The 23014-nt window shown below is 37.3% G+C and overlaps 1 protein-coding gene across 1 annotated transcript in view; it reads left to right on the forward strand.

Annotated features, from left to right (window-relative positions):
• The window catches only part of LOC124551034 (peroxidase-like), a 151863-nt gene that overhangs the window by 105463 nt on the left and 23386 nt on the right, over positions 1-23014 (forward strand). The window contains exons 7-10 of the mRNA XM_047125889.1: positions 2363-2558; positions 3090-3287; positions 6405-6552; positions 11582-11738. Coding sequence (XP_046981845.1) covers positions 2363-2558; positions 3090-3287; positions 6405-6552; positions 11582-11738 — 699 coding nt within the window. The remainder of the gene's footprint in view (positions 1-2362; positions 2559-3089; positions 3288-6404; positions 6553-11581; positions 11739-23014) is intronic.

Here is a 23014-nt window from a genome sequence, read left to right on the forward strand (position 1 = left end):
ATGGGAAACTGATATCTACCAGCAAATCACACACAGAACATAAACAAGACAGGGTCTCTTATTGAATCTAGAAACACAGAGTGGAATCTTGTTTACCAGTCAGACAAATAATTTTTTCTGATTTATAGTGATGATAACTCTCTCTTTTCTGTCCCATAAGTTGGACTGAAGCTATGTGGAAAGCTGCCCCTAACTTGTTTACTTATTCTCCACAAGCAAACAATTCATGTCAAAACTTCCCAGAAACAACACAAAAAACACAATATATGCCAATTACAGAATCAAAAGGCTTTGTGAGATCACAGAATATTCCTGTAACTTTGTTGCTCTTTTCTAATGTTTTGCTATTTTCTCTAGAAAATTGATGTCTGTATCTATTTAGCTCCTCCCTGCCTGAAAATCAAACATCAGTTAGAATAATGTAATGCTTTGTAATGAAATTTTTGATTTGTGTAACAGCAAATACCTCAGATATTTTTGATGTGGCAGAGAAAAAAGAGGTAGGTTTTTAATTTCCCATCCACTTTATCACTTTCTTGCAATGAGTACTTCATTACCTGTAGGAAGCAGCCTTGATTCAAAGACTGGACATGTCATTATGTTGGGTAATGCTTTGAGAATTTTTGGTGGGTACTGTATCTACTTAGCTCCTCCCTGCCTGAAAATCAAACTGATTGGTTAGAATAATGTAACACTTTGTAATGAAATTTTTGATTTGTGTAACAGCAAATACCTCAGATATTTTTGATGTGGCTGAGAAAAAAGAGGTAGGTTTTTAATTTCCCATCCACTTTATCACTTTCTTGAAATGAGTACATCATTACCTGTAGGGAGCAGCCTTGATTCAAAGACTAGACAAGTCATTATGTTAGGTAACGCTTTGAGAATTTTTGGTGGGTATTTTTAATCATAATTTTGCATTTTCTACATCCTTAATTGAAATTTTTAACAAACAGTCAAGGCCCTCAAGAGTTCTCATAAAGATCAAAGATAGTTACTTTATTGTGACACTCTGTTACAGTGATACAAGTTATCACTTCATTTTTAAAGAAAACTTGCAGCACTCTGACATAGAGTTCAACATACAACAATGTTTCCCTCAAGCTCAATTTCTGAAAATATTTGTAGATTTTAGCACATAATCGTGATTTAACAGCTGACCACTTGATATTCATCCTATTTCTATATTTTAAAATTATTCTCTTACTTGCACTTGTTTTTCTACTTTAACAACTCCTTCTAAATATAAGTATATAAAGTGTTATCAGAGTTTTGGTGTTATAGTTTTATTCTTGTGCCAATTCCTTTTCCATTCACTGTAAATTCTTATGCTTTTGGTGATCCACTTTAATTTATTTGGCACAAGGAAATGTTTCACTGAAGACATCTTGAATATTGTTAAAGAATTTGACAAAATTTGGTTACTTAAGACACAGTCACCAAGAAATTTTTCTATCTTATTTAGCTTACTGCTGAAAATAAAACAAGTTTTCTTTATCAAAGGTCCTCTTCATGTGGTTTTTCCTAACTGAAATGTTCCTCCTTGTTTGGCTGCTTTAATTAATATGCAGAATAGTCTGAGAGTCATAAACTGAAACAAAATTGACACGTATGTTCATATACATAGTTATAATAGAGGGAAACATTCCACGTAGGAAATATATATCTAAAAACAAAGATGATGTGACTTACCAAATGAAAGTGCTGGCAGGTCGACAGACACACAAACAAACACAAACATACACACAAAATTCAAGCTTTCACAACAAACTGTTGCCTCATCAGGAAAGAGGGAAGGAGAGGGGAAGACGAAAGGAAGTGGTTTTAAAGGAGAGGGTAAGGAGTCATTCCAATCCCGGGAGCGGAAAGACTTACCTTAGGGGGAAAAAGGACAGGTATACACTCGCACACACGCACATATCCATCCACACATACAGACACAAGCAGACATATTTGGTCTTTAAATATGTCTGCTTGTGTCTGTATGTGTGGATGGATATGTGCGTGTGTGCGAGTGTATACCTGTCCTTTTTCCCCCTAAGGTAAGTCTTTCCGCTCCCGGGATTGGAATGACTCCTTACCCTCTCCTTTAAAACCACTTCCTTTCGTCTTCCCCTCTCCTTCCCTCTTTCCTGATGAGGCAACAGTTTGTTGCAAAAGCTTGAATTTTGTGTGTATGTTTGTGTTTGTTTGTGTGTCTGTCGACCTGCCAGCACTTTCATTTGGTAAGTCACATCATCTTTGTTTTTAGATACATATACATAGTTAGTTACAATATTAAAATATTGGTTACCAACTGGATGTTTCTTCTGGGACATTTAGAGAAATTCAGACTGAAACTAATCATCACCATCTGTTTCAGATTAATTCTGAAAATCACCTTATTGATGCTTCTTTCATATACGGCCCTAGCCAGACGCGTGCATATGAAATAAGAAAATTTGAAGGTGGGAAGCTTACTGAACAGGTCCTTCCTGACGGCAGAAAGGTGTTGCCACAAGTGTCTAACTCAATGGTATCCTGTAGCCTGCCATCAAACGGAACATGCTTCATCGCAGGTACATAATTTTACATGTCATTTATTTTTATGGGGCACTTTTTGTATGTGAGGAAGTGTTGTTCAGTGATACTTCTTTGCATTATAAAGGAACAGTATTGTAATGTCTATACAGAGCCTGGCTACAGGGGAGGGGTGTGGGGGTGTGGAAAGAGGAGAGATTGAGAAAAAAATGTCATTGCATTAATAATTGGAATTTAGCACAAATGTTCTGTACTTTCTTATGTTGTGGGTACAAACAGTACAAACATAAGAACTGAATCAGATGGGAGTTCATTTCAAACATAGATTTAGCCCAATATACAAAATATTATACAGAGAAACTGCAGTTTCCTGTATGGATACGCAAAAGAGTTTATGCCAGTATGTTTTGTCTACAGAATTTCTAATATTTCAATCTTGTATCAATGAGTGAAACTAAATGCATTAAATGAAAAACTGAAAATGAATCTGACCTTATTCCACAAGTTAAAATTGATTTTATTTTCACAGTGTCCCATTTAATCTATGATATAAAATGTCACATGTGCAGGTGATGTGCGCGTGAACCAGAACACCCAACTAACGATTCTACAAAATTTGTATTTACGAGAACACAACAGGGTGGCTGACAAGCTGTCTTCCATTAACCCACACTGGGATGACGAGAAGACATACCAAGAGGCTCGTAGAATTGTTATTGCAGAACATGAACACATAACCTACACGGAATTCATTTCACAGATTCTGCGTAAGTACCCTTGTTAACCTGTTATACTGTAAGAGAATTAACTTATTATATTCCTCTGTTTTAACTCAGAAACTACTGAGTCTCCATTAATTCATGCATCGCATTCCCTAAACACCATAATGAAGGAGGACTATAGGGGTGTGAAATGAGACAAGCTATACTATAACAGGCAGAAGAAATCACTGTAGACTACATTTTTTGCATATACTAACAACCGGTTACCACTAATGCTAATGCACTTACAATGACAATGCCTTATATATACAGGCTGTTACAGAATGAATGGTCAGTATTTAAGGACATGATGGTATGATCATTCGAAACCAAAATTTCGTATTGGCATATGGCCTGTTCTGAACGGTTTCCAAGATAGAATGCATTCAGTGCACATTTTTTTTTTTTTTGTTTTTTTTTTTTTTGTTTTTTTGTTGTTTTTCTGTGTTATTCAATACATCGTCAGGTTTGCAAATATACACACGTACAACAGTTAGTAAACATTACAACATGTGTTTTACAAAGTATCAATTGAAAATAAATAGTTTAACATATTTACATCTAAGCATTATCATATATTTCACACTACAGGTGTTGTACAGTCCACAATAAACATTTGAATATCAAACATCAACTTCAATGGATTTGTGCAGTCTTGGGAGAACATGTTGTGTTGATTGTCTGAGTGCTTTGCAACGTCCATGATGTAACCAAGCAGTTCATCTCTTGTATTCACCTTTCATTTGTCCACCTCAGACTTCATCTAGTCCTACAAACAAAAACCTAATAGCATAAGGTCTGATGATTTTGGTGACCAATTAATAGGTACTACCATACCAATCCAGCAATTATGGTAAGTGCAGTTGAGACGTTCACTCAAATACATTGCAAACTGTAGAACGTATCCCTCATATTAGAGGTATGCTGCCGTCCAAACGGTCAAAGGAACATTCACAAGGTGTTAAATAAGTGAATTTTCCAAAAACTGCAAATATTTCTGTCCCACCAATTGCTCTTCTAAAATGACTGGACCTACCAACACATTACTGATCACCTTGCACTACATATTGTTCAAAAAGTGAAACTCAAATTTGATTCTCACTATAGTGTGTGAATTTTTCTGCAACCATCAATGATTACAACATGTGTTGTTGATTCCATTCCATGTAAATGTGGCTTCATCAGTGAGTAGAATTGAAGAAAGTAAATGGCAATTGTCATTTACCTGGTATCAAATTAAGGTGTGTGGTGTTTTCAACAACTTCAAGATTTAGGACATACTTATGTGAAATGGATACAAGTTTTCCACATGTAATGATCACCATACATTTGTTCATGGGACACTGATATGTGCAGTAAGTCATCTTATGCTGATAGATGGGCTACGCAGCACCATTTCAACAATGTGTCACTGTTCCTGCACAGGTTGTTTAACTACATGTTCAGATGAAAAAGGGATCTTGGAAGAATACTTATTTCATGCTAAGTGCTAAAAACTCTGGTAAATACCCTATAATCATGAATTCAATGTATCAGAAAGAACTCATGGTATTCTTTGACAGCAGCACAAGCACTACCATCACAGTAGCCATATACATACACTGTAACTGCATATTCCTCGTTATTGTAGATGTGTGATATTTTACCCAGGATATGTACAAACACAGTTAATCTATGTTTCTCTCTGAGACACTCTCAATCCTTCACACAACTTCAATCAGAACACAGTATGGAAAACTGTGCATTCAGTGGGTAGTTCAATGGCAGCAGACATCCTGAGCAAAGAGGTTGAAAGCAGTGAGGTAAGTTGGGCTAGAATAAAACTTCAAAAAGGTTGAGTGGATAAGATACATACATACAAGCTACCAGCACAAAATTAAATGTACATTAAATGTCTTCTGTCTCAGAAACTGTTCAGATTAGGGCGTATGTCCATAAGTAGGTTTTTGTTTCAAATGAGCATTCCTGTCATACCATGAATACTGACAATTCCCCCTGTATATTAATTAAGATAGATTATCAAAAATAATCAATATTTCAAAATATCGTGTAAGTGGATAAATAAAAAACCTACTCACCAAGAGGTGGCAGGAGGAAATTTACAAGCTTTTGGAGCCAGTGGCTTCTTCTGTAGACATTTTCGAAAGGACTGAATGAAATATGTAATATGTGCTTCTTTTTTGCCACTCCCACCACCTCTAACACACCAAACCCTTCTCTTTTGCCATGATGAATACCATCACACATTACATTTGATCCTTTTGAACACATGTACAGGAGAAGAAGCCACTGCTCTGAAAACTTGCAAATTTCTGTACCTCTACATGTGTTTTTTCCTGCTGCTGCTTTGTGAGTAGTTTTTTTATGTATCAGATTATGATAGAATCAAATGAAACTAGTCGGATAGGGATGGGGAAGGACAGTGGGCTGTGATGTGAGCACCATGTTATGGGATTAAAGGATGTGTTATAGGAAGACTTCCCACCTGTGCAGTTCAGAAAATCTGGCATTAGTACTGACAAACCATTGGTGTGGGCTGTGAAGCAGTCTTTGAAGTTAAGCACACAGTGCTGTGCAGTATGTTTGGTATCTGGGTGGTCCAGCTGTCAACTGGCTACAGCTTAGGGTTGGTCATTTATGCAAGCAGAGAGCTTGGTTAACGGTCAAGTCCAAGTAGAAACACATAAAGTGGTTGCAGCTAGGTTGGTTGACTATATGGCTGCTTTCACATGTGACCCTGCCTTTGGTGGGGTAGAAAATGCCAGTGACAGGACTGGAGTGGACAGTAGAGGGAGAAAGTACAGGACAGGTCTTGCGTTGAGGTCCATTGCAGGGACATGAGTCTCAGGGCAACAGGTTAGTAACAGGGCTGGAACAGGGACAGGTAAGGATAATGAACAGATTGTGTGCGTGGGGAAATAGCACTGTGGGAGAGGTAGAGAGAATAGTGAGGAGGATACTCTTTACAGAACAAAGACTCGACACAACTACACTAAAGTATACCTGTCCCAATTAAAAATTTTATGATACCATCTTTTATTTGTTTATTTAAAAATATTTGAGTTTACCCCTTCTTTAATTTTAGGCGCTAATTCTGCAGCACTATTTATCTGTTGCTTACAGGTGATGACTTATTAGAGAAGTTCCATATAAAATCAAATCAAACTGGCTACAGCAACTGTTACAAGGAGGATTTGAAACCAGCTACACTTTCCGAGTTCACAGAGGCAGTTTACAGGATGTTCCATGGGATCGCTCAGAGTGACTTGCTGTAAGTGATACTTGATTCTAAAATTAACTCATAACGATTTCACACAAATTAAATGACACAGCGTAATATCAGTTTTTCCAAAACTGCATTCTGCAATTTCTGACATACACCATAAGAGATCTGTAAAAAGTATGAAAATCTGCTACAAGACACTGTATTAGGAAACTGGGCTTCCATGTATTTGTAAGTGTACTGTTGCGTCATCATACAGGTATAAATACTTAAAATGCTAGAATGCTAAGATAAATGACATTTTACTGCAGAGAACTGTAATAATTTGAACTAAATATTTAAGAATATCAGGCAGGATTCAGACCAAGCCTTTCATATCCAGAGCAAATCTTAAACCTATAGTTAATCCTAAGACATCACAGCATTTGTAGCAAAAATTTAGTCTGCACTTTAGTTGATTTCAAAAAAGCTATGACTCAGCTGATTATGAATCACTCTTCCAGATATTAAAAGAACAATGTCTAAATGTGAAAACACTTGTAATCATAAAAGAGACACTGAGAGATATAAAGTCCAAGGTTAAATTTATGGCACAATGCCCACATCCTTTTGAAATCAAAACAGGAGATGGACAGTCACAGTTATTTTCCAACTCCATTCTTGAGAAAGTGATACAAGAATGATGCAAACAGAAGTCAGATTTCAAAATTCATGAACCAGTCACTTCAGGCAGAGGAAAGTTATCTACAGATTGCCTAGCACTTGAAGACAATCTAACAGTATTACCTCATGACATCTCATCAGCCCAAAATCAGACTGAACTCTTGAAAGAAAATGCAGAAAAAGTCAGTTCCCAGATATGAAAAGACAGAGTACATGCTCTGCAACAAAGACACACAAAAATTCATGGAGACAAAATATGGCAAAATTAAATTAGTTCTGCAATTTGAATAGCTCAGTCAAACAATTGAGTGAAATGGAATTGAAAGAAAAGCAAACAAAATTAGATGCCAGAAGATGGAAACTGCGTATTGAGTTACCCAAAATAGTTTCAACAAGGAATGTATCATGAAACTCAGACATTACAATACAGTAATTAAACCAGCTGACTCTATGGATCAGAAATGTTAATTCTGGTTAGAAAAACAGACATTGGAAACATTATAGACAAACAATACCAACTCCAAAGCACTCAGGAACTCTAACAATACACAAATATACATAGTGACATTTGAAAATGCAGGTTAAGATTCTATGGGCACATTAAAAGCATGAAGCTAGACAGACTTACAAAACAAACAGAAATTTTTTGACAGCAGGAGCAAAGCCAAAACTGACACAATGAAATGGGTTTGTGATATCCAAACTGATCTGAAATGAGTGGGAATCAATCCACAAGATGTCCAAAACTGTAAAATATTTAGGTCTGAAATTCACAAATGACATGTTGACCAAGAGGAGAAACTGAAGAAGAAGTCTGGAATGACATGATCATAAGAGAGGAAGGAAGCCCACAGGAAGGGAACGTGAAAGAAATATGGGCACAAAGGAAGGCAAATGCTCACCTCTAAGTACTTCATGCAGTCCTAATAGGCTTATTTTCAAATAATAATAACATTCAGAAAATATTTACATCATTATCATTAGCAGTATAATTTGTAGTTAGGGGCATAGGACACTTAGGAGTGTCTTGGAAGTCATGTGCAATCATAGTAATTCATACTTGTTCCTGCCAATACAAAAGAAATTGTGCTCCAGATGTAAAATGAAATATTACAAAGCCAAATTAAGAATGCACCAAAGTATTCGAAAGCAAGTAATTTGTAGTATGTTGCAATAAGAACATTATGCCTTTAAAAGTGCACAGAAGTCTTTGCCATCTAAGCATTTCTTGAAGAATTAATTATCACGGGGGGCGAGGGGTACACAATGTGGCAACTAAAGTTTTTCATCACTTACCTAGTGATGTAAAATATCTGAAAGACAGCAAAGCAAAATCCGATAACAAAGTGAAAACATTCCACCTCGACAACTCCTTCTATTCAAGAGAAGATTTTCTATTATTCTAATGTGCCAAACTTGACAGGTAGGAATGCTCATAAATTTTCAGCACATAACCATATTTCCTAGTTAATCTGAGATGTGATTGTAAAATGACTCACTCCGAGTCAATAAGATTTAGCATGTAAAATAATCCATCGCACATGAAACTAATTAACTAACTTTTAGTCCACGAGTGAAACAATAATACAAGGTGAACATCAAGGCTCTATCCTTGGTCACTTTCTCTTCCTTGTAACAAGAAAGACATTGCATATCCCATTAATCCTGATATAATAAGCTCTGCAAATGGTAATTCAGTTTTATTCTATGGTAGAGAGTGTAAGGAACTAGTGGTGTAGGAAAAGTAGAAAAAATACAATGATCAGGGCCTCAAGGTGAATGTCACTAAATCTCACTTACTGAGATTTAAAGCAGATAGTTCACAATACAACTATATTAATTATGTATGTAAACGCTCAGTAACAAAATCTGATGGCAATAAATTTCTTGTATGTATGATGATACAAGTTGTCGGTGGACAAACCACATTAACTCTGTCTGTGGAAAAGTCAGTGGTGGCTTATATCTCCTTAACCACTTCACATAGATAATTGCTAGCCAAACATTAAAAATTTTAAAGGCTACCATGGAATAAATTACACCTTTTTTAATTAAGGGGTTGAAATATGGAGCTGTCCAGCTGATATTCACTCAAAAGAATATTTGTGTTACAGGAAAGTCGAATAATATTTATTTGTAGGATCGCCCACAGAGATTCATGTTGTGAAGTACTTTTGCATGACAAGTACCTAACAACTTATTCTTTATACACATTTAAATTAGTTACATTTTTTATGAGTCAACCAATGAAATTATCAAGTGCAATGATGTATATGATCACAACACTAGGAGAAAATTTAACTATTTCTGGAAAAGAACAAGACTAAAAATAAAGCACTCCATCTTCAGGCCACGAGTGGTCTATCGGGACCATCTGACTGCCATGTTATCCTCAGTGGAGGATGCGGATAGGAGTGGTGTGGGGTCAGCACACCGCTCTCCGGGGCATTATGATGGTATTCTTGACCGAAGCCACTACTATTCGGTCGAGCAGCTCCTCATTTGGCATCATGGGGCTGAGTGCACCCCGAAAACAATTTGTTGATTTATTTATTGTATTTTTTTTCATGGAGTCACCAACTGATTACTTTTGCAAATGCCACAGCAATTTTTGCATAAGTGACTAGATATTTGAGTATATGATACAAATATAAGGTTACTTAGTAAGACAATAGAGTTTACAAGTTTTTTACAAAGAGAGAGGAGATACATTTTATACACATATAAGTGATTACATATATGTAATACAAATATCAGTTTACTTAGCAAGACAAAAGAATTAATAAGTTTAGAATGAACAGAGAGCAGATACATTTTATGTATGCATAGGTGATTACATACACATAATGCAAATGTCAGTGTACTAAGTAAGACAACACAATTGGATATTACATCATAATTATTACAAATATTCATATTTCACATAAGAAAATATACAAAGATTTCATTTCAGCTTAATGTCAATATTTACTTAAAAATTATAAACACTTTTCCATCAAGAATGATTTCTGTTTAAATTTGAATTAGTTCTCTTTGTGATACCTTATAAAGGCCAGCAGTTTGATTTACTATATGTGACTATTAAAGCATGGGCCATTGCTTTTAGTTTAGCTCCTAGTCAATAGTAGCATCCTTCCTTTCTTTTATTACAGTCATACATAATAGACTGCGTGAATGCTTTCTTCTGACATCACAAAAAATGTAATTGATTTGTAAAGCTACCAGTACAATGAGCAGACTTTGAGGTATTTATGACATACAATTATTTCTGTGTGTGACCCTCTGTACCCTGTTCCACTGATGATCACGACTGCACTTTTCTGCAGGGTTAATATTCCATTCGTATGTATGTCAGTAGCACAGTCCCATATCTCTATCCCATAAATAATCTGTGCAAAAATTGTCCCATGGTAAATTGTTTTTAATGTCTGATGGGAGAAGACTAGTTAGCCTTAGTGCACTACTGATTTAATACATGTGAAATTGATATCTTTTACCCCTCATAGGTTTTCATTTAGGTAAATACCTAGAAATTTAGTCTACAGTCTTCTGTTTCCACTGCTTCAGTTCCACCTATATTACTGACAGATGTTTGGTGTGAATTTGCAAGTTTAAATGGTAATAACAGTGATTTGCAGATATTAATCTCCAAATCTCAGTCCTGGAAATAAGCAATTATTTGACCTCAGTTATTTAACTCATCATTTTGTTTGCCACCAAATAACAGTAAGACATCATCTGCATAAGTTACCAACTGGGAGATGATGGGTGACTCTGCATCATTCATGGACACTAGGAAGAGGAAAGCGACTAAAATTAGGCCCTGGGGTATACCTTCTGTGGCTGCTTCATATCTGGACTGAAAGTTTGTAACCTTATCATTGAGTTTATGTCAGCTTTGTACATCACTTATGATTAACTATGTATATAGTCAGCACTTGCATGGATGCATGCAAAGAGGAAACTCATTAATGTTTTTACTTGGTCTAACCAACTACCAAACTCTCTAAGAAAGTGTATGGGGAACAATTTTAATGTCACATTAAAATTTTTCTGACAGGTAAATGTTTATATTCATTTACCAAATTTTAAGACTTTGAACAGTAACTTCAACTAGTAGCATATTAACTATTAAGTAATAAATGTATAAAACAAATGTAAGATATAACAACTTTAATATGTAACATATTTTGTAAGTGCAATTATTGTCACTTCTGACATGTGCAAAAGGCATTATTGTATGGCTCCACGCAAAAAATATAAATAAAGAGATAAAAACTGAACAAATATTGTGCAAGCCCTCTTACAGCAGCTGCTACCAAAATCTAAATCCATTTCCTTTTCGAAGAAACAGTCCATGTATACATTCATTTTTCTTTTTAATGAGATAAACTAATTAAATCACATTTTACAGTATGTACAAAGATATAGGATGTCCAGTCGGAAAAATAAAAATAAACAGATGGTTCGATAAACCAGAAATCCTCATTCAAGGTAATAACTTGGATCAGCTGACCTTGGGCCTCACACAGCAGCCTGCCACAAAGGATGACAAATACACAGTCTATGAGGTAAGGCAATTTTTTACAAACTTTTCTCATACTTAATGCAGTTGTTCTATAAGCAGATTTGAGATATTAAATTTCACAGCCTCATCCTGAATCAATTGTAAATTGTTTGCTGCTGGAATTTGGCTGCCACACACTCACTTTTTGCATAGCATACTCCTCTTTTAATTTTTGTTTCTCAGGTCTGAATATTCTGCATGATATCATCTTGATTTCACAACTGAATAACAAATTAAAGTAAAGTCAACACATGTTCAAACTAATCATTAAGCTTAATTCAGTACATAATGGTTTTCAGTATGTAGCAGCTTGCAACTTTCAAATATTGAAAAAAATACACGTTTAATTGTTTGCACCTAAATTGCTAATTATTTATTGGTTGACAAGTTTCAGGCTTTCCCTATTTTCATAAGCCACATATTTTGTATTTGGTATATGTTTTGTGAGGATAGTTCTATTTATGTCATCACACTTTAGATGTAGCTCAGATCTTTATTAACCAGCATGACCTGAGGTATGTGACAATGATATTTCACAATACAATGGAGAATTCATTCTTATTGGAATTCACCATGTGTCATGCTGGCTTATTTGTCGTAGGTGTTATTGTAAATCTGACAGATGTCAATGCAATTCATTATGAGTCAAATTTACAATCATACCTATGAAAAATAAGCCAGCATGAGATGCAGTTAATTCCAATGAGAACAAATTATCCATTGCATATGAAATATCTTTGCCACATGAATCAGGATCATGTTGTTGTTGTCGTGGTCTTCAGTCCTGAGACTGGTTTGGTGTGTGCAAGCTTCTTCATCTCCCAGTACCTACTGCAGCCTACATCCCTCTGAATCTGCTTAGTGTATTCATCTCTTGGTCTCCCTCTACGATTTTTACCCTCCACGCTGCCCTCCAATGCTAAATTTGTGATCCCTTGATGCCTCAAAACATGTGCTACCAAACCGATCCCTTCTTCTAGTCAAGTTGTGCCACAAACTTCTCTTCTCCCCAATCCTATTCAATACCTCCTCATTAGTTACATCATCTACCCACCTTATCTTCAGCATTCTTCTGTAGCACCACATTTCGAAAGCTTCTATTCTCTTCTTGTCCAAACTAGTTATCGTCCATGTTTCACTTCCATACATGGCTACACTCCATACAAATACTTTCTGAAACGGCTTCCTGACACTTAAATCTATACTCGATGTTAACAAATTTCTCTTCTTCAGAAAAGCTTTCCTTGCCATTGCCAGTCTACATTTTATATCCTCTCTACTTCGACCATCATCAGTTATTTTACTCCCTAAATAGCAAAACTCCTTTACTACTTTAAGTGTCTCATTTCCTAATCTAATTCCCTCAGCATCACCCGACTTAATTTGACTACATTCCATTATCCTCGTTTTGCTTTTGTTGATGTTCATCTTATATCCTCCTTTCAAGACACTGTCTATTCCGTTCAACTGCTTTTCCAAGTCCTTTGCTGTCTCTGACAGAATTACAATGTCATCGGCGAACCTCAAAGTTTTTACTTCTTCTCCATGAATTTTAATACCTACTCTGAATTTTTCTTTTGTTTCCTTCACTGCTTGCTCAATATACAGATTGAATAACATCGGGGAGAGGCTACAACCCTGTCTCACTCCTTACCCAACCACTGCTTCCCTTTCATACCCCTCGACTCTTATAACTGCCATCTGGTTTCTGTACAAATTGTAAATAGCCTTTCGCTCCCTGTATTTTACCCCTGCCACCTTCAGAATTTGAAAGAGAGAATTCCAGTTAACAATGTCAAAAGCTTTCTCTAAGTCTACAAATGCTAGAAACGTAGGTTTGCCTTTTCTGAATCTTTCTTCTAAGATAAGTCATAAGGTTAGTATTGCCTCACGTGTTCCAACATTTCTACAGAATCCAAACTGATCTTGCCCGAGGTCCACTTCTACCAGTTTTTCCATTCGTCTGTATAGAATTCGCGTTAGTATTTTGCAGCTGTGACTTATTAAACTGATAGTTCGGTAATTTTCACATCTGTCAACACCTGCTTTCTTTGGGATTGGAATTATTATATTCTTCTTGAAGTCTGAGGGTATTTCGCCTGTCTCATACATCTTGCCCACCAGATGGTAGAGTTTTGTCATGACTGGCTCTCCCAACTGAGTTGCCATCTGAGCTCTTGATATTCATACAAGTGGTTCTCTTCTCTCCAAAGGTCTCTTTAATTTTCCTGTAGGCAGTATCTATCTTACCCCTAGTAAGACAAGCCTCTACATCCTTACATTTGTCCTCTAGCCATCCCTGCTTAGCCATTTTGCACTTCCTGTCGATATCATTTTTTAAACGTTTGTATTCCTTTTTGCCTGCTTCATTTACTGCATTTTTATATTTTCTCCTTTCATCAATTAAATTCAATATTTCTTCTGTTACCCAAGGATTTCTATTAGCCCTCGTCTTTTTACCTACTTGATCGTCTGCTGCCTCCTCTACTTCATCCCTCAGAGCTACCCATTCTTCTTCTAATGTATTTCTTTCCCCCATTCCTGTCAATTGTTCCCTTATGATCTCCCTGAAACTCTCTACAACCTCTGGTTCTTTGAGTTTATCCAGGTTCCATCTCCTTAAATTGCCACCTTTTTGCAGTTTCTTCAGTTTCAATCTGCACTTCATAACCAATAGATTGTGGTCAGAATCCACATCTGCCCCTGGAAATGTCTTACAATTTAAAACCTGGTTCCTAAATCTCTGTCTTACCATTATATAATCTATCTGATACCTTTTAGTATCTCCAGGATTCTTCCAGGTATACAACCTTCTTTTATGATTCTTGAACCAAGTGTTAGCTATGATTAAGTTATGCTCTGTGCAAAATTCTACAAGGCGGTTTCCTCTTTCATTTCTTCCCCCCAATCCATATTCACCTACTGTGTTTCCTTCTCTCCCTTTTCCTACTGACGAATTCCAGTCACCCATGACTATTAAATTTTTGTCTCCCTTTACTACCTGAATAATTTCTTTTATCTCGTCATGCATTTCATCTATTTCTTCATCATCTGCAGAGCTAGTTGGCATATAAACTTGTACTACTGTAGTAGGCATGGGCTTTGTGTCTATCTTGGCCACAATAATGCGTTCACTATGCTGTTTGTAGTAGCTAACCCGCACTCCTATTTTTTTATTCATTATTAAACCTACTCCTGCATTACCCCTATTTGATTTTGTATTTATAACCCTGTAATCATCTGACCAAAAGTCTTGTTCCTCCTGCCACTGAACTTCGCTAATTCCCACTATATCTAACTTTAACCTATCCATTTCCCTTTTTAAATTTTCTAACCTACCTGCCCGATTAAGGGATCTGACATTCCACGCTCCGATCCGTAGAACGCCAGTTTTCTTTCTCCTGATAACGACGTCCTCTTGAGTAGTCCCCGCCCGGAGATCCAAATGGGGGACTATTTTACGTCCGGAATATTTTACCCAAGAGGACGCCATCATCATTTAATCATACAGTAAAGCTGCATGTCCTCGGGAAAAATTACGGCTGTAGTTTCCCCTTGATTTCAGCCGTTCGCAGAACCAGCACAGCAAGGCTGTTTTGGTTAGTGTTACAAGGCCATATCAGTCAATCATCCAGACTGTTGCCCCTGCAACTACTGAAAAGGCTGCTGCCCCTCTTCAGGAACCACATGTTTGTCTGGCATCTCAACAGATACCCCTCCGTTGTGGTTGCACCTACGGTACGGCCATCTGTATCCTTGAGGCACGCAAGCCTCACCACCAACGGCAAGGTCCATGGTTCATGGGGGGATCAGGATCATACTGGATACTAAAGATTTGAGCTACAACATCTAAAGCGTGATGGCATACGATGATGATGGCGTGTGACGAGGCCTCCCGTTGGGTAGGCCACTCGCCTGGTGCAAGTCTTTCGATTTGACACCACTTCAGCGACTTGCGCATCGATGGAGATGATGATAATTGGGACAACACAACACCCAGTCCCTGAGTAGAGAAAATCTCCGACCCAGCCGGGAGTCGAACCCGGGCCCTTAGGATTGACAGTCAGTCGTGCTGACCACTCAGCTACTGGGGGCGGACCGTGATGGCATAAATTGCCCACAACAAGTACATGGCTTGTGAAAATGGGCAGAGACTGAAACTAGTCAACCAATAAATAATTAGAAGCTTTGGTATAAAAATTGAAAAATGTTTTCCCTTCAGTTAGTTCAGCATGTTTTACACACTGTATTGATTGTATGGATATTGCCACATGTTACGTACTTTCACACCCTACTGTCTTATGGAATTATATTCGGAGGTAGGACAGCAAAAAGTAACTAAAGTATTTATTAAGTAGAAGCAAGTACAAAGAATATGGTGTAGAGTGGATGACTACATACGTTGCAGAGGTCTCTTTAAGGATGCTGGAATTCTTACACTCACTTCCCAGTACATTTACCATCAATGCTTTTTGTTGCAGATAATACAATTTTGTTTCATCTGAACTGTGATTTACACAAACCCAGTAACGCACCCAAAAATAAACTTCGTGTGTAGCATTTAGAGTAGAGTTTGTAACAGAGCAAGGTGGAATTATCTTGCTTGTTCTTATACCGCACCTGGTGTCAATATTCTTAAGTTTTCCTTTCTGGTCTGTTTGGTTCATAATACACAATGGGTGTAACTAACTTCCATTTACAAAACTTTGAGGACTTGAAGTGAGGAGCAAGGTGATTAAGTTAAGCGTAGAAACTCCTGTCTGGAAACATGCTATTTCCCCATTACACACAAAATACCACAGAACACATTGCTCTCTGACTCCAGCTTCTTGTTGCCTGAGTTCATTTACAAACAGGGCTCAATGTAGCAACCATCAACATCAAAACAGATACAGTATCTTTGTACTGTGTTGTGGAACATGTGAGTGCCAGTCCTTGGTTCTCCAGTGTCTGTCACAGTCGTAACTCACACTAGTAGGTCTTCCCCATAAACCAGAGGGATCTTGTAAATCAAGCATTTCATGTGAGCCCACAGCCAGTAGTTTATCAGGTTCACGTTGGGAGAATGTCCAGGCCAAGCAGTCAGCTCACAGTGACCTATCCACTTTGGCCCCATGATTTAGGACAGCATGTGTAAAATGAGATCCAGGCAGGTCACAAACACATCTGAATGCCGTGTAAGCAAACCTGTAGTGAGCATGGATCTGAATGTCTGTTATGGTATTTTATATGTAGTGGGGACAATAGTACATTTGTGGACATAAGTTCCTATGATAAACTTAACTGTCATGACCTCCACTACAATTCCTCAATATCTATAAAGGGAAATTAGTTGCACTATGTATACCTAGCGATGCAATATTACCTGTTTTCACTGGGAGCCACCCATTTTTGAGACCGTTCCATGATCCCCATTCAGTTTTTTGAATTGTTTTGCTAAACTGCCCATTTTAGTACACAACAAAAACACATTATTTATTTTTCAGTTCAGTACATTTTTTGTCATATTCTTCATAATACTGGGAAGGCTACCTCTGACATTTTGACTCGGATGTGGAGGCATTCATACATAAAGCATTTTCATATTTTTCAATCTGCACTGTAAGAGCTCAAAAGTTAATGAATCGCTCTGAGTTTGTGGGAACAGAATATGAGGTTTTGTCTCACTGCTAATAAGATGGTGTCACTAGCACATGCAGATATATGACTGTCTAAAAATTTATTTCTTATCTGAACAAACCTGTCCTGTAACTATTAGGCTCTTTTTAGAATATACATTGGCACAGTGCTACTTATGGTTTGTACATGGCATAATGAGCTTCATGCAAAAAGAAATTCTACACATTGAAGGTGATAACAAAACTCTATCCAATCACAAACAATTGTGGCCCAGTGATGTGGGACATTATCATCCTTCAAAATTCCATCATTGTTTGGCTGCATTTTCAGTAAGTGATTGCTTCAGTTGGACCAGAAGACCCAGTCCATTCCATGTAAACACAATCCATTCCATTATGGAGCTACCTCAAGCTTGCAAACTTCCTTGCAGAAAAATTGGACCCATGACTTTGTGGTGTCAAACCCTACCATCAGCTCTCCCATTCCACAGTTTTCCAGTCGTCTGGGGTCCAACTGATATGGTCATGAAGCCAGGAGATGCTCTGCAGCTGATGTTGTGCTATTAGCAAAGGCACTCGAGTCAGTTGCCTGTGGCCATAGCCCATTAACACCAAATTTCACGAGACTGCCCAAATGGATATGATTATTGTTATGTTCCACATTGGTTTCTGTGGTTATTTCACAGTGTTGCTAGTTTCTTAGCAACTCTATGTAAACGCTGCTGCTCTTGGCCGTTAAGTGGAGGCCGTCAGCCACTACGTTGTGATGAGAGGTAATGCCTGAAATTTGGTATTCTCAGCAAACTCCTGACATTGTGGATCTCAGAATATTGAATTCCCTATTGATTTCCAAAATGGAATGTCCAATGTTTTTAGCTCCAACTACCATTCCTCATTCAGAGTCCATTAATTTCAGTCTCATGGTCATAATCGCATCAGCAACTTTTCATGTGAATCACCTGAGTACAAATGTCAGCTCCACCAATGCACTGCCCTTTTATACCTTGTGTATGTGATACTACCTCCATCTGTATATGTGCTCATCATTGTAACACGACTTTTGTAACCTCAGAGCAAAGCTGTTGTTGATCGTACTGTACAAAATGAAAAATGCAACATGTGTTCAGTACAACAACAGAATTATCTTTAAAAAAGATTTACTAAAAAGGTCCAAGCAAATAAAAAGTATGTGAAATAAATCACATTATCTGAATTTCCCCAGTTTTTGGACAATAAAGTATGGTAATTCAATGTACCAGGTGTACCGGTATGAAATGAGTGTTAAGATACACATGTGTCGATAGGGAACATTTGTTGTGAACAGGACTTAATTTTATTTTGTTTGGTTGGTATGACATCTGTCAAAGATGTTTAGTATACATCAAGTCATGGAACAAACAACATCATATGTTTTCATTTTGTTAACAATGTCGAATTTTGTACCAGAAAGTGATGATTTGGGGAAAGCATTAATTTTTTGTTTTCATTTGAATAGAAGTGCTGCAGAGTTGCATTGAATGCTTGTCAAGGCATATGCTGATCATGCTCTATCAGAAGCAACATGCAAAAGATGGTTTCAACAGTTCATAAATAATGATTTTGATGTAAGAAATGAAGAACGTAGAAGACCACCAAAAAAGTTTGAAGACACCGAATTCCAAGCGATATTGGATGAAGATGATACTTTGAGTCAGAAGAAAATGGCAGAAATGCTAAATGTTGCACAATAAACAATTTCTGACCGTTTGAAAGCTATAGGAAAGATCCAAAAGTGTGGAAAATGGGTGCCACATGAATTGAATGAAAGACAGATGGTTGTTGTTGTTGTGGTCTTCAGTCCTGAGACTGGTTTGATGCAGCTCTCCATGCTACTCTATCCTGTGCAAGCTTCTTCATCTCCCAGTACTTGCTGCAACCTACATCCTTCTGAATCTGCTCAGTGTATTCATCTCTTGGTCTCCCTCTACGATTTTTACCCTCCACGCTGCCCTCCAACACTAAACTGGTGATCCCTTGATGCCTCAAAACATGTCCTACCAACCGATCCCTTCTTATAGTCAAGTTGTGCCACAAACTCCTCTTCTCCCCAATTCTATTCAATACCTCCTCATTAGTTATGTGATCTACCCATCTAATCTTCAGCATTCTTCTGTAGCACCACATTTCAAAGGCTTCTATTCTCTTCTTGTCCAAACTATTTATCATCCATGTTTCACTTCCATACATGGCTACACTCCATACAAATACTTTCAGAAACGACTTCCTGACATTTAAATCTATATTCGATGTTAACAAATTTCTCTTCTTCAGAAACGCTTTCCTTGCCATTGCCAGTCGACATTTTATATCCTCTCTACTTCGACCATCATCAGTTACTTTGCTCCCAAAAAAGCAAAACTCCTTCACTACTTTAAGTGTCTCATTTCCTAATCTAATTCCCTCAGCACCGTCCGACTTAATTCGACTACATTCCATTATCCTCGTTTTGCTTTTGTTGATGTTCATCTTATATCCTCCTTTCAAGACACTGTTCATTCCGTTCAACTGCTCTTCCAAGTCCTTTGCTGTCTCTGACAGAATTACAATGTCATCGGTGAACCTTAAAGTTTTTATTTCTTCTCCATGGATTTTAATACCTACTCCGAATTTTTCTTTTGTTTCCTTTACTGCTTGCTCAATATACAGATTGTATAACATCGGGGAGAGGCTACAACCCTGTCTCACTCCCTTCCCAACCACTGCTTCCCTTTCATGTCCCTCGACTCTTATAACTGCCATCTGGTTTCTGTACAAATTGTAAATAGCATTTCACTCCCTGTATTTTACCCCTGCCACCTTCAGAATTTGAAAGAGGTTATTCCAGTCAACATTGTCGAAAGCTTTCTCTAAGTCTACAAATGCTAGAAACATAGGTTTGCCTTTTCTTAATCTAGTCGTAGGGTCAGTATTGCCTCACGTGTTCCCATATTTCTACGGAATCCAAACTGATCTTCCCTGAGGTCGGCTTCTACCAGTTTTTCCATTCGTCTGTACAGAATTCGCGTTAGTATTTTGCAGCCGTGACTTATTAAACTGATAGTTCGGTAATTTTCACATCTGTCAGCACCTGCTTTCTTTGGGATTGGAATTATTATATTCTTCTTGAAGTCTGAGGGTATTTCGCCTATCTCATACATTTTGCTCACCAGATGGTAGAGTTTTGTCAGGACTGGCTCTCCCAAGGCTGTCAGTAGTTCTAATGGAATGTTGTCTACTCCTGGGGCCTTTTTTCGACTTAGGTCTTTCAGTGCTCTACCAAATTCTTCACGCAATATCATATCTCCCATTTAATCTTCATCTACATCCTCTTCCATTTCCATAATATTGTCCTCAAGAACTTCACCCTTGTATAGTCCCTCTATATACTCCTTCCACCTTTCTGCTCTCCCTTCTTTGCTTACAAGGGGAGGCCGCCAATTGTGAAATTCAGATTCGATACATACTGCGCATAATAAAAGCTTATGGCCAGAGGTGTAATGTGGCAAAGCACCAAGATGCACTTCTCAGCCGTTGTCGAGAAAATCGACAGTTAAAAGAAACCATTGCGGTGAAATACTCTCTACGATTAATAATTTTCTTCAGCGTCGTGGCGCAGCAGTAAGCACTCAGGTTCGTAATCCGAAGGTCGCCGGATCGAATCTCACGCCATGCAACCCTTTTTTTTAGTATTTGTTTTTTGTAATTTTTTATATATATATATATATATATATATATATAAAAAATTCCTGGCAATCAGTTGCAACAATTATGCATATAATAAGTTGTTGAAAGTCGTTTGTCGTGGAAAAACTGGCGACTTCGAACATCATTATGTTTTCCGCAAACAAAGTTGTATTTCACAAATGTTATTAATTGTCTTCATAATGTTAACCACTATAGTTAACAGAAGACGTAGAAACGGTATTCCAAAATGAATACATATAGCGTAAGTCAAACGTTTGAATTAGAATAGAGACCCCACGAACACAAATTTGCTGCGGCAGGTATGAAATATAAACTCCGTCACTCGCTCGTTACACTTGAAGGACAGATGTTGAATGGGCTGAAACGAGCCACCGCATAACAGCATAGTTGCCTGCTAACTTCGAAAGAAGGTAGATGCGGTCCCTAGCGCAACTTACAACAGCGTCGAAAATCAGTGCAGACGGGAGAGCTTTGGTACACTCTGTTAAAAAAACGGAAAAATGGAGGCGGTACAATTGGAGAGCGATCCGCCTTCACCAACATGCATAAGGATTCATTAATAGTTTTTTTTATATATATATATATATATATATATATATATATATATATATATATATATATATATATATATATATATATATATATATATATATATATATATATATATATATATACTAAAAAACTAATAATAAAAAAAATTGGATGTCGCGAGATCAGATACGGCGACCTTCGGATTACGAACCCGAGCGCTTACCGCTGCGCCATGACGCTGTTCAAAATTATTAATCGTAGAGTATTTCACCGCAACAGTTTCTTTTAACTGTCGATTTTCTCGACAACGGCTGAGAAGTGGTGCTTTGCCACATTACACCTCTGGCCATGAGCTTTTATTATGCGCAGTATGAATCAAATCTGAATTTCACAATTGGCGGCCTCCCCTTGTTAGAACTGGGTTTTCATCTGAGCCCTTGATATTCATACAAGTGATTCTCTTTTCTCCAAAGGTCTCTTTAATTTTCCTGTAGGCAGTATCTATCTTATCCCTAGTGAGGTAAGCCTCTACATCCTTACATTTGTCCTCTAGCCATGCCTGCTTAGCCATTTTGCACTTCCTGTTGATCTCATTTTTGAGATGTTTGTATTCCTTTTTGCCTGCTTCATTTACTGCATTTTTATATTTTCTCCTTTCATCAATTAAATTCAGTATTTCTTCTGTCACCCAAGGATTTCTACTAGCCCTCGTCTTTTTACCTACTTGATCCTCTGCTGCCTTCACCACTTCATCCCTCAAAGCTATCCATTCATCTTCTACTGTATTTCTTTCCCCCATGCTTGTCAATTGTTCCTTTATGCTCTTCCTGAAACTCTCTACAACCTCTGGATCTTTCAGTTTATCCAGGTCCCATCTCCTCAAATTCCCACCCTTTTGCAGTTTCTTCAGTTTTAATCTACAGTTCATAACCAATAGATTGTGGTCAGATTCCACATCTGCCCCTGGAAATGTCTTACAATTTAAAACCTGGTTCCTAAATCTCTGTCTTACCATTATATAATCTATCTGAAACCTGTCAACTATCTCCAGGCAGATGGAAAACCGAAAAACCATTTGTCAAATTTTGCTTCAAAGACATGAAAGAAATTCAATTTTGGATCAAACTGTTACTGCCAATGAGAAATGGATTGATTTTAAGAATCCTAAATGGAAAAAAATCATGGGTTAATCTGGGACAGTCATCAACATCGACTGCAAAACCAGATTGATTCAGCAAGAAGACAATGCTCTGTGTTTGTTGGGATCAGAAAGGTGTAGTGTATCATGAGCTTCTAAAACCCATTGAAACTGTGAATACTAATCACTACAGACAACAAATGATCAATTTCAACTATGCATTGATTGAAAAAAGACCAGAATGGGCCAGAAGACATGGCAAATTAATTT

Source organism: Schistocerca americana, chromosome 9, assembly GCF_021461395.2.
Source record: "Schistocerca americana isolate TAMUIC-IGC-003095 chromosome 9, iqSchAmer2.1, whole genome shotgun sequence".
NCBI classification, from domain to species: Eukaryota; Metazoa; Arthropoda; class Insecta; order Orthoptera; family Acrididae; genus Schistocerca; species Schistocerca americana.